Raw genomic sequence first — 12,315 nt, 5'->3', positions numbered from 1 at the left:
GGGCGGCCTCGGCGGGGCCCTGTCCGGCCCGGCCGGCCGCGGGGCTCTCCCGGGCCTCGCTTCCCCTCTGGGCGCCTTCCGCGGCCGCGCTGCTGTTCCGCGCCGAGGCGGCTGGATCCTTTCGGAGGTGTTAGGGGCTCTTTGCAGCTGCGTCCGTGGGATGAAACACGCGGGGCAGGTGTGTGTGAAACTCGCCCTGCTCCGGCGCGATGTTCACTGGTTTGTCACGCCGAAGCGGTGTGAGGGTTTGGGGCGTAAAGTAAAGAAAGTAGAAGAAAAAGTGTTTCCCGTCAATTTAAATATTTCTCACTTGTGTTTAATACTCTGCTTGGATAATTAAAAAAAAAAAACACTGAAATGATTTATTATTTGGCACGTTCATCCTCCTGAATGAGGGATGCTTTTTTTGGAGAAGACTTGCATGATACTGTTTTGAGTGTTGGAAATTCCCCCTCTGAGCCTATGCTGATTGTGTTTCTTATTTTTATTTTTTTAACAGCAGAGCAATGACTTTTTTTTTCTTTTTCCTGAAGATCAACACTTGCTAGATAATTCCTTCTGCTTGTTCTAGCTGATTTAGGTAACAAACAGTTTGAACTTATTAACTTTCAGATCTGGGTTCTTCCTTAGTTTCTGTGAAAGTTTTAAAGGGTCTACGCTAAATTCTTTCTAGATATGCATGATAAAAGCTTCATACTGTGACAGCAACTCTTACTGTCTTTTTTTTTTGTCTCTTATCTATCCAGCAAGATGTATATTGAGCTTTTTACATTTTTAGCTTTAAAGCTGTGCATGAATTATGCTTAAAAGTCACAGCCTGAAAGCATTAAATTATCCCCCTACGCCAGTTACTTAGCCCCATGTGCTGACATAATGTTACTGTAAGAGAACAGGACCAAGGAACTGGATTGCAACTAATGATTTATTTTTTTTTTAGAAAAAAAGGGTTAGCTTTAATCCAGGTCCCTGATCTCACTCTCTGTGGCCATGCAAGCACTTCTGTTGTCTTGAGAGAAGGCATGTGGGAGAGCAGCAGATGATCTACTGGTAGTGGTGTTGAAGGAGAGAAATGCAGCGGGAGTGATGCTGGCTGTGTGAAAGTGCAGCGTAAGCTGAAGTTCAAAAGGTAACAGCCAGATTTAGACAAAGCTGTATAGCTTTAAAACAATGTTTCTATCTTCTGTCCTAGTGAAGATCAAAGGATTAATGGTCCTGGTGGTCTTCTGCTTTCAAGATTTTCTAGTGCCACTTCCAGCAGAGGACAGCCTGTTTCAGTTTGCTCTCCTACTTTGGTTCTCAAGATTTTTTTGTAGCTGAGCTTTGCATGAGAAAATTAGCTGCGTTTTGTGCTTTAATGGGTCCAACCGCTGACATTTTATTGGAGCACCTGACTTCTTTTCCTTGTTTCTCCCCGCCTGTCCTAGGACTGCATCTGCTTCCCCTGGCTCTTGTTTGCAATTCTGCGTGTGGCAGTGTTTTGTCAGAGACCGAATCAGCACTCTGAACCCGTGTGGCTCTGGGTCGAGCCAACCCGGTGTCTTGGCGATGTGCTTGCCGGGAGGAGGGCTGTGCAGACACGTCCAGACTGACCTTAGGTGGGCCCAGCAGGGTCTGTTAGTCCTGCCTTTACCTTCCTAGTAAAGGGTGCCTCTGCAGCTGGGAACCACTGCTTTTAAGCATATATGCAAAAGTTCTTGCAGTTCTCCCAGTTTTATACTCTTTGTAAAAATAAAAATCTTGTCTCTCCTGATGGTTTCTAATGTGTCGCTTGTGGGCAAGATGTTGCCTGGGAGATCTTCAAATGTGTTGCTCATGACCGTAAGAAATCTAAGAGCTATATCTGAAGCAAAGCAAAATATGGTGTTGCCTGCTGTAAGTTCCTCGCTAAATAACATTGTATTTTTCTTATTTTCCAAGTTACATTTTATAGTAGCGAAGGATCATAATGATTAGATCTGTGTGAATATTCTTGATACCTATTTTTTCTTTTACTGAAGTACCGAGAGATTGTTAGAAACCTGTACCCAGAGATTAACTATTTCAGTTAAAGAGAAAATGGGTGCCATGCATATTCACAGGGATCTAATATTTGTCTAGCTTACTTATATGGTTGTCCATTTGAGAGTGTCAGAAGCCCTACAAAATCTAAGCTATATTGCATCTAGTTGCTGTTTCCCTACCTATGTTGTTACTCCATCGCTGGAGGAAATTATATTGCTTTGATATGATTTGTTCTTAACAAATCACATGTTGGCTGATACCTGCTTCCTCATCTGAAGTACATAGGAGATAGGTTGTTAGACCAGCTTCTTCCAGGGACTGGAAGGGGACTAGATTCCAGTGTCTTCCCAGGGACTGGAGGTAACCATGACTGGTTCATGATTCCCTGGGTATTTGTTTTCCTGCTTTTTAGAGGCAGACGCTTTTGCCTTTCTTCATGCTTCTGGACCCTAGTGTAAAGAGCAGAGATGATCTTTGATACTTGCCTTTGCCAGTTTTCAGAGGGTAAATATTATTTTGTCTACCAGACTTTAAAATATTTAAGTAGGATTTAATCCAGTAACACCTGAATATAGTCTGTGGGTGTAGCTTGATAAGTTGTCTGAAGAACTATATTGCCTTATCATGCTTTCTGTTTGAAGTTTGATGATAAATATGCATGGGAAATTTTGAGACTTGACTTTGGTCTGTTGGCTCAGAAGCTTTGGAACAATTGCTTTAACACGTTTCCCAGTTCCAGCTTGTGTTCTTACCCCTTTCATTGTGATATGACGTATATTAGCTCATTAATCTTTTTCAGTGAAGAGTGATACAGAAAACACCCTGAGCGCTTTGGTATTATCTGTTAGGGATTTTCCTGCCCATTGAACAGTGGGATAACACGCTCCTCCTGTAACTGCTCTTCTCTTCACTCCATGCATTCTGAAGAAGTATATTCATGTTACCTTCTGTGTTGCCTGCTAGTAGTTTCTTTCTTAGCACATTGACCTTTCCCACTTTGTTAAATGTTTGTACTGTTCGCTTTAAGTGACTTTCAGTGATTTGATTTGGAATCATACAAAAAAAGGAAAGTACAACATTTTTTCCTCCCCAAATCATTAAAGAGCTTATGCTTAGCTGAGGTGATTTGTCTGTAAACCTCAGGTTTTTCTTTTGGGTTTCAGATAGCTTATGGTTTTACCATGAGTTCATTATCTTTATTTTATGACTCTGTTTTGCTCTTCCAAAGAATTGAGTGTTGACTTTTTATATGCTTTTTCAGCCAAGTTGTTTCCACTTTCACATTGTTAACCGGTTCCTCCCTTCAGGTTAGAATAAAACTAGAAGAGCCGTCCTTTATTGTTGATTTTCTTTTTTTTCTGCCTCCTATGTAAACAAAACTAATCCCAAAATATTTGAGAACTTGTTGGGCAATCTGTGTCCTGTTTGTTTTTTCTTTTTCAACACATGCCTTCAGTGAAGGTCCGTCCCCGGTTGCTATGAAATCCCGTGCTTTGGAGATCCTGCTGTTCCTTCTTTTCACCTCCCCCACGTTGTTAATTTAAATCTCTCTAATCTGGTGCGCTGGAGTAGATCTTACATGACATAGTACCTCTGGTTGCCTCCCACCTCTCTTTTGCTGTGACCTAGATCCTTCTAACAAGTTTGATGATTCATTCTGGATCTTAGGGCCGATATATGCAGATAACGTTTCTTCTGTTTTGTGCTTTGGATATCTTCCCATATCATTGTGTTTGCCCCTGAGTGAGAACATCCCCTAATGGCTCGGTCTGGATGCCGCGTGTTCGCTGCACGAGGGGTAGCGGTGCTCAGTTCCCCTGGGGCTGGTGGGGCCCTGTGGAATGTGGTCGTGTCCCTTGGCGGTGGAGCTGGGCCAGCGCACTGATAAGCGCAGCAGTGCTGCTGTGGAGATAAGGGACAGGCGGACAAGTGCAAGCGGATGAAATTAGATGTTGGAGTCTCTGCTGAAAACATCCTTCAAGTTGGGCTTCCATTGCAGTTTATTCCAATGGAACTGTGCCAAACCTTCCAATTATGGTAACAGTTTTTTGAGAGTTCTGTTTTTTAGTGTTTTGCTTTCTTTAGCTGTTGCTGCTGGACCAGTATTGCCAAAAGTGTAATACCATGTGTTTTTGGCATTGGAGTAATGTTAAATAAGCCTTTTCCACTATAAATCTTCCTTGTCGTTGGGAGGGAGGATGATAAATTAGCAGTTAAAAATTGTTCTAGGATGGGATTTAGTATGGAAATGCTCAGTTCAAGAATAATGAATGTCTTTTAAAGTTTATTTTCCTAAGTGTAACAGAGGTTCACAGCATTAAATACTTGGCTTTAAGATGCTTTTTGCAGGGGAAAGTGTGTCTAATTATGGAGCAATGCTTGATTAAAGTTCTGCAACGCATTAGTTTCTAAGGTGTACCAATGTCTTTGCCTTCTTTTAGAAGTTTAGTCTCAAGAATTATATTAAAAGGCCTTTGTGCATGCATGACAATTTTTGTTTATTCAGATGAGTCCGAATGTCTTTTCTGAGTGTACAGATGCTGGGTGCGTGCTTGCCAGTGGTGTTGTAATCCACCTGGCTTCATTCGAGACCATGAATTATCTTTTACTCTGCCTGCTTGGATTTCATTGCCTGTGTTGAGTTTTAGGAGGCAGGTTAAGCATATCCCACTGATTTACTTACATAAAGAGGAAAGGAAATGCATCCACCAAAAACTGCCCTAAAAGAATGTTAAGGTTGTTACCCCAAACAGGGCTGGGTGAAGAAATTTACTGTTGGCTGTAAAACTTGGACCATATGGTCTCCAGCAATCAGACACAACAGTCTTGTGTAAAGGGTAGTTAATTGGGGCTGCTGGTTCAGCTTCATAGTCCCACTGCCCGCTGCCATGTGGATAGCCCCCCTTGATCTTTTGAGAGAAAAGGAGGAAAGCTGGTCTATAAAGCTCCATCTTTGGAGTCAGTCATCAGTCCTGCTGCTCCAGCTACCTGTGGCCCATCCTGACTCGTGGAGAGAGGGAGTGTGGATGTCTACAGAGAAACTTCCATTCTCTGTAGCCTCACAACTCTTCTGTGGTCTCTGCAAAGTGCTTGACGCCTCTGGAAGACAGGGACACAGGTCTCGGAGCAGCCTCCACAAGAGAACTGATGGTCTTGATTTCACCTGTTGCTTTGGACAGTGCAGTGTACTTTGGGTTTGTTCACGTACTGCTGCAGTCTTAGGTGGTAGTTAATGAACTTGTTCAACTACAAACTTCTCTGGTGTCTCTTTCCTGTCCACAGGAGACTTATAGAAAGGTGGCTAGGCTCTTTATTAAGACTTAATTTTTCCTTTTCCCAGAGAGAGATGGGTTTATTTTTCTTTTAATTTGTTAATAAGGCTTCAAAATGGAGATGACATAACAGCGCTTACCATCTCTAGGCCTGGCTTTGTGTTGCTCAGGGGAGACATCAATTCGCCAAGCTGCATTGTGGGGATTCTGTAATCTGCCCTGCACCCTGTTACAGCTGTTCCAGGGATTCATTAGGGGGTAAGTGCGTCCTTCGAGATCTCTAATTGCAGTGCTAACGGCTGCTAAAATGAAGGAACAGAGATTTCATTATTTGTTTACTTATTTTAATGTTCGGAGCATTTGGAGTTCTGCGCCTGTCAAATTCAGTGGGAGCTGGAAGCGGGAGCATCCCCGCTGAATTCAGCGCAGTGGGGTCTCGTGCCAGCACAAGGGGCTGGGGTCATTGGGGGGAAGAAAAAAATTTGGAATCTTCTTATTTATAAAATGTGAAGGGACGACTTGGCTTCCCGCTGCATTCTTCTCTGCAGTGTGTGGTTCAAGAAAATGCCTTTCTTCTTAGATTTGGGGGTGTGTGGGGGGGAAGCCCTAGAGATTGTGGAAAAATAACATAAAGCTGTAGTTAAAACAACTGAGTTTGAGTGAAGATGTTTAAGTAGAGGTGGGCAGTGACAGTCTGTCAGTCCTGTAACTTTAACCTGAGCCTGTGGGAACTAAGTGCTTAAATATATATTTGAATTTTATACAAGGGGCTGCTTTTTTTTTTTTTTTTTTGGTAAACATTTTCTTAAATGCAAGATGTACAAGGATAGTAATAATGTATTCAAGGCTGTCATTTGTAACATAAAGGTTTGCTGTGATGTATCTGATATTTAGGCCAACAGATTTCTCTTCCTGGCAAAGATGCTAGCGCTGTTTCCCTGCGCGGCCCAGGGAGCTCCGTTCCCGGCCACCTGCCTTCCCCTGCTTTGCCTGGTGCTGCCTCTGGCCAGCAGCCCTCTGAGCCAGTTTAACTCATTACCACAGCAGAAAACTATCTCTGCTTAAAAAAAAAAAAAAACCCAAACCAAACAAACCCTACATATTTTTTTACTGGTTTAGTGGACTGGATTGGCTCAGGAAAGGCATCCCAAGCCCCAGGGAGGGGATGGGGACTGTGCAGCCAGGGACAAGAGTGTGTGTGTACAGGCACAAACACTGCGCGAGCTCCTCCGTTGGCCCAGTTTTATGATGACCAAGCCCGGCTGGGCATTTGCTGGATGTTGGGACCCTAATCATACAGAAGGTGGGGTGCAGGCTCGTGAGCACTAACCTTATAAGTAGTGCTGGTTGAACCATAGAAATGTGCATGGAGGTGCAGGACTCTTGGGGTGGTCCAAGGTGATCTGCAGGAATGTGCATCCGCATGCAAGGTGGGAATAGGGATGAAGGAAGGTTCTTTTGTGGCAAAGAGCTGTTGAACTAGCTTGCACCATCTTGTGAAGCTGCATGCTTAAATAGCTGTCTTATCTGGAGAGCAAGTGCTCTATTTTTTTCTCCCTTTGTCTTTTTTTCTTGTTCCTCTTGCTATACAACATCTGAAGTCTTAGATTCCTGAACAGCAGATCCTTACTTCCAAGAATAATTGTGCAAATAGTCCTGGTAGTCTAAAGCAGATTGGAGCTACGTGTAACTAAAAATCCCAACCAGATCAGGAACTTTCTGTGGTCCTAAAAAATGTCTGCTTTGCTTTGGGGAGATCATTAATAAAAAGTAGGTAAAATATTTTTTTCCTAGTGATTTACATATCTGAGAGAACTCTCTCAGCTTCTTCTTTTGGGCGAGCTGGGAGATGCATCGGGGGGCTCTTTACTCATGTTTGTCAGATCTACCGTGGGATGTTGGGTTAACTGGCACTTGTTTGAAATAGCTATACAGTCTTAGCCTGTCTATATTCTCCAAGGAAGAAGCAAAATGACTTTTTCAGCTGCATGTGTGCCCTCAAAGAAAACTTTTTTTCTGTTTTTTTTTTTTTAAAGTAATAAAAATCTAGGTCATCTTCTTTGACTTTTTGGAGTTATTCCTGTTTTTATTAATTGGGATTAGATGGTCTTTGGACTCTTTTTCCTCTCATTACTCTTCTGAAGTCTCTCCGAGTTAGTCATGGAGGTGATTAGATCATTGCTGAAATACTGAAGAGTTTATTTCCTTCTGCTCTCTAGTTTTGAATATTTGATTGTAAATTACAATCATGGTCTTAACGCTTCTGATGAAGTGATGTTAATGCTTCAGTTGCACTATTCTTCTGTTTTCAAACTGACTTATTTAGAAAATATTTTCTTTTCTCTGAGCTCGCAGTTGGCATGTCTGCTTAGTAATTTTTTTGTCCGATTAGCAGGACTTGCAGAGCTCTATTTCTCATTCTTCGTAAATATTTTAGGAAATGTAAATTGTTGTTCTGCTCTGAAAGGCAACTTTGGCAAAAGGAAAGCTATTTCATTGTGTCCTGGATATCAAATCAGTCTATGGAAAAGTAATTTTTTTCCTCTCAGTTCTGAAAATTGTGTGGCTAAACCTGCTGAGTTTCTGATGTTGCCTAATGGATTTGGGTGCCTCTGTCTCTTGGGGTGCCCAGCTTGAGGGATCTTAACAGGCTTGGCCCTTACCGTCAGATAGGTGCTTACCATGTCAGGTTGGGCATCCAAAATTATCGAGCACTTCTTGAAGAAAAACAAAAACAAAAAGACCCCCAACTTCTTATTGCATTCACTCTGTTATAATTCAAGTTAATAATTCTGCAGGAATTCTGCAGGTATGTAAGGAGGAAGGATGTCTGACTCACTTCTAGATAGCTGCATTAGCTCCAAAATGCTAATGAGTGGTATGCATAGATTTAATATTTATTACATTGAGCAAATACATTTTTGAATCCTTATAAAAAACACATCTCAGATAATTCTAAATTCATAGCAGAAGAGATCTAAAGGTACCCTCTTAGAATACTTGAAAGTTGCATTCGTATGTATGTTCTTTGCTTGGGGCGGTAGTGTCTTTTCTTCCCCCACCCCCCAGACAACTGAAGGTGAAGTTGGAAGAGAAGCTAGGTCAGCTCTTTTGGAAATTGAATTTCGTTCTCCAGTGTTCAGATCTGGCTAGGAAATGAAGAAAGGAGAAAATATGTCCTGATAGTAACAGAATGTGGGACAAGCAGGGTGCTAAGCTGCATTGTAGACACTTATTTCATGCTCCTGGTTCCCTCTTTGTTTCAGTGATAGGGAGGAGGTGGATGTTTGTGCACAGAAAGGCCGTTCTGGCTTTAAGAAAAGTCATAGTATTTTAGTCTTTAGAGTGAACTGAGTTGTTTAATGAATTTTTCTTTTCTTTTCTTTTTTTATTCTTTTGAGGTGTTTTACGGGAGTTATTTGTCACGTGGTATCTCCCAAAAGGTCAGATCTGGAAAAAGAACTTAGCAGCAATTGCTGCTATAAATGACAAAATTAGACTTTAATTGGCATAGCTAAGAATATCTTTAGATGCTCTGAAAATGGTATCTGAAGTTGTTCTTCCTTTGCATTTGAAGATAACATATATGAGGGGGAACATGTTAGGGAATTCTTGCAGGTTTTTTGTATGGAATATAAGTAACTTTAGAAAAGTGAGAATAGGATGCCTTCCTACAACAAATGAGCTATGAACAAGTAGTCTGGTCCGATAAATATTTTGGCTCCAAATCAGGAAACATGCAGATGATGATCTGTAGTGTTCCCACAGTTCTGCTCCAACAAATGAGGCTGAAGTTAAATGTATGTCTCGACGTTTGCAGAATCCTGGACTTGATTTGAGCGTATCAACTTTTTATAACATTATAGAGAAAGACAACTGGCTCTGCTGAGAATTGGGAAATAGTGGGGAGGGCTGGAGTGAGGGGCTTTTTTTTTTTTTCCTTTTTTCTTTTTTAAGGAACCAACGTTAAGTTAGAAGCTCTCCAGCCCCAAGAATGTTCTGCTCTCCAATTTTTATAAATACCGAGCGACGCAGCTGGGCAGTCAGTCTGTTTGGCAGTGTGGCAGAGGCCTTCTGATTTTCCTAGACAGCAAAACACAAGGGAGTGGTTTGGCTAATGTTGACACCTTCTGACTCCTCCGCCAGACTGGGAAGTGCTAGGTCTAATTGGGTTGGAAAGATTGGCACGGAGGTTAGAGTATCACAAGAGCTGCTGGCAGAGCCAGGACGAAGGAGAAAGACCTCTTGTCCCAGGCAAGTGCAGGCAGACGAATGTTTAATGACTTTGTCATCTGTACTCGCAGTGTGTCATATGTGGTTTCTCTAAAAACCGGTATCTTCACGGGGATTATGAGCTGAACAGTCTGTATGTGTAACTAATGACTAGATAAAGTTTATGAATAGCCTTGTGTAAAGAGAACAGTTCAGGTTCTTCTGGGAGTAGTTGTCTGAAGGCTTAAAAGGGGGAAAAAATAGTCCCTACACTCCCTGGATGGCGTCAGAAAGGGCTGTCAGAGGCAGTTATGTAGTTTGATAACCCTGTGACTGATTTGCTGTGACCTGGAGATGAGAGGCTGCCTTTAAATCCCCAAGATCCCCTCGTTCCAGAAAAAAAAAGTTATCTTCAGTTTTAGGATGCGATTGTATTCTGTAAAGGGAGAGAGGAAGGTTATACAGGATGAGGGCGATGCCAGGATAGCATGATGTTGCTGTGATCGCTGTCAACTGGGCCACATTGGAGGAATTTAGGAACTGGAGAAGCACCTGGCTGTTGAGCTTAGCCTACCATTACTGTATTTATTTAAACCTTTTTGTTTCCAATCTTGCAGCAGAGCCTGACCTAGAACTTTGCTAAACAAATCCTTGATTTCAGATCTATTTGCTTGGTTTCGGGGAAAAGTGATACAGGATGAAACAGCAGATGTGTTCAGAGTTAGCTGTCCCCACATGGGCAGTGTCTCAATGATGTATTGGTGCAACAGGCAGCTCGGAGATTTATTCCTTGGGACGAAGTTAGGAAACTTGAATTGTATATGGTCCACATGGGGACCTTTGCTGCCAACTGACAGATTTTGGAGAGGAGTCTTCTTCCTTCTCTCTTGCAAGGAACAAAAATATCTCACGGCTCTGGCGAAAACCCTGAAACGTTGTAGTGGAGTTGAAAGGGGAAGTTGACTCCTAGTCTTGTAAAAGAAACAGCAAAGAACTTGAGGGAAACTGGGCTGGAGAAAGGGGTGCGACTACCTGAGGTCCTGTGAGGAAGTGGAGGCTGGGGCTGGAGAAGGAGTCTGGACTACCAGGGAAGACTGAGGTAAAACTGGGGCTTGATAGGCAAGAAGACTGGAGATAAAGAGCCACAGAGGAAGATGGGAGGCTCCGGGGAGGGGAAATTGGGAGCTGCTGGCCATGGGAAGATCAGAGGTGAGGACGATGAGAAGTGTGTTTGTGTGGGTGGAGGAAGGGATACAGGGGTATGAATGGAGATCAGCTCAGCAAGGAGTCTGTGCCTGGATCAGAGCCTTAGGTAGGGAAGAAGGACGAGGCAGAGGGGTTTGTTGCCCTGGTACTTTGCTGCCCTTCGCTGGCCTGGAGTGGAAGCCAGGGTTTGTGAGTTCCTTTACAGAGGGGTTGAAGTCGGCCAAGTTCCTGAAGCCCGGCATTTCGCAGGGGCTCCGTCTCTGATCAGCCCCACCACGAGAAACACAGAGCGGCAGAAACACTGGCTGTGTGAAACCGCGCTCGCACTCCCCAAGAGCTGCGCTTTGAGCGCAGGAAATCCTATACAGCGCGAATGCTAATCACTCGCGAATCGGGAATGTGAAATTTGGGCATGCTTCAGGCATTAATTATAGTGGCTTAATTTCCTTATCTGGTAATGTGGGGATAATACGACCTCATGGTGGTTTTGAGGAGGTCAGTTATTTAATGCTCACTATGCATGCCAAAGAAAACTGGAGGAAAAAAAAAAGTAGTAAACTTGTCAAAGCAGGATTTGAACAGGGCAGGGTAAACACTGAGGATAAAACAGCGTTGTCTGCTTGCACATTGACTGTTGCATATTCGGAGGGCTGAAAGCGGTGGCAGTCCTAATGAGACGGGTAGTAGCCTCATTTCCCAAGGCTTCGTCTCTTGGGATTGAACTGCAATATCTCCGCTAGCTGTGGTCCCCTTGCTCCGATGTTCCCTACATGTTCCCTCCTCCCTTGCCACCACAGGACCCCAGCGATCCCACTCCCGTCCCCTGCTTGCTCTGTGGTTTACTGGCTGCTGCTGCCTGAACTTTGGCTGGGGACATGTGTGTGCTAGTCGGCTGGCCGGGGCATGCATGCAGGTGAGCTGGTGCTTGTTGGCTCTTGACTTCCAGCTGAGTGGAAAGAGCAACCCTACAGCTTGGTTTCTGGCAGGCCGAGCACATAATTATAAGACAAATGCATAATGCCCAGACCGTGCACGCTTGTGGGAGCAACAGCATGCCATTGAGCCCGCTGCCTGACTTGGCTGAAAGAGGCTAATGGATACTGAGGAGAGCGGATAGGGAAGAAATGAGCACCAGCCACATTGCAGAAGCCTGATTTCCAAAGGAAACTGGGCTAGCATAATGTGGAGGTATAATAAATTTATATCGTGATGCCTGACCACAAGAGGGATCAAACCGCTTGAATTTTCACATAATCTACCTTTTGAGTTTTTGATTCTGCAGTCTTTCATGTAAGTTGGTTAAGGGTCCTTTACATATGGAGAAGAAATAATTGTCTGAATTACTGGTAATAATAATATTAGAAATCTAGTTAAATAGGTGGGCTTGTGTCAAGTTTGTTCTCTGTCACAGGTCTGTTTCTTGTTTTCAGTCTCTGCAGTAAAAATAAGACTGTATTATTTCATGACTTTGACAGATTTATATTTGTACTTCTTGCACAAGAAGTTGATTTTTTTTTTTTGTATTGTTTAATAGGTGTAAGAATTTACTTCCAGCACTCTTACTATGTCTTTTTAAGTAAATACTTTGAAAAGGTAGTTACATCATCAAGTGAGTTCAGAACCC

At 43.0% G+C, this 12,315-nt stretch overlaps 1 protein-coding gene across 2 annotated transcripts in view; it reads left to right on the top strand.

The window, feature by feature from the left end:
* Positions 1–104: 104 nt before the first annotated feature.
* Positions 105–12,315, top strand: part of MNAT1 (MNAT1, CDK activating kinase assembly factor) — a 126,541-nt gene continuing 114,330 nt past the window's right edge. The window contains exons 1-3 of one of the 2 annotated variants that reach the window (XM_026088686.1): positions 105–178; positions 938–1,126; positions 1,425–1,595. In XM_026088686.1, coding sequence (XP_025944471.1) covers positions 1,546–1,595 — 50 coding nt within the window. In that variant the 5' untranslated portion in view covers positions 105–178; positions 938–1,126; positions 1,425–1,545. The remainder of the gene's footprint in view (positions 179–937; positions 1,127–1,424; positions 1,596–12,315) is intronic. The other variant, XM_026088682.1, reaches the window with a different exon arrangement.

The sequence above is a fragment of the Apteryx rowi genome, unplaced genomic scaffold (genome assembly GCF_003343035.1).
Source record: "Apteryx rowi isolate R43461 unplaced genomic scaffold, aptRow1 scaffold_78, whole genome shotgun sequence".
NCBI classification, from domain to species: Eukaryota; Metazoa; Chordata; class Aves; order Apterygiformes; family Apterygidae; genus Apteryx; species Apteryx rowi.
Note: the sequence above shows the minus strand (reverse complement) of the source record. Positions and strands in the feature narration are given on the sequence as shown.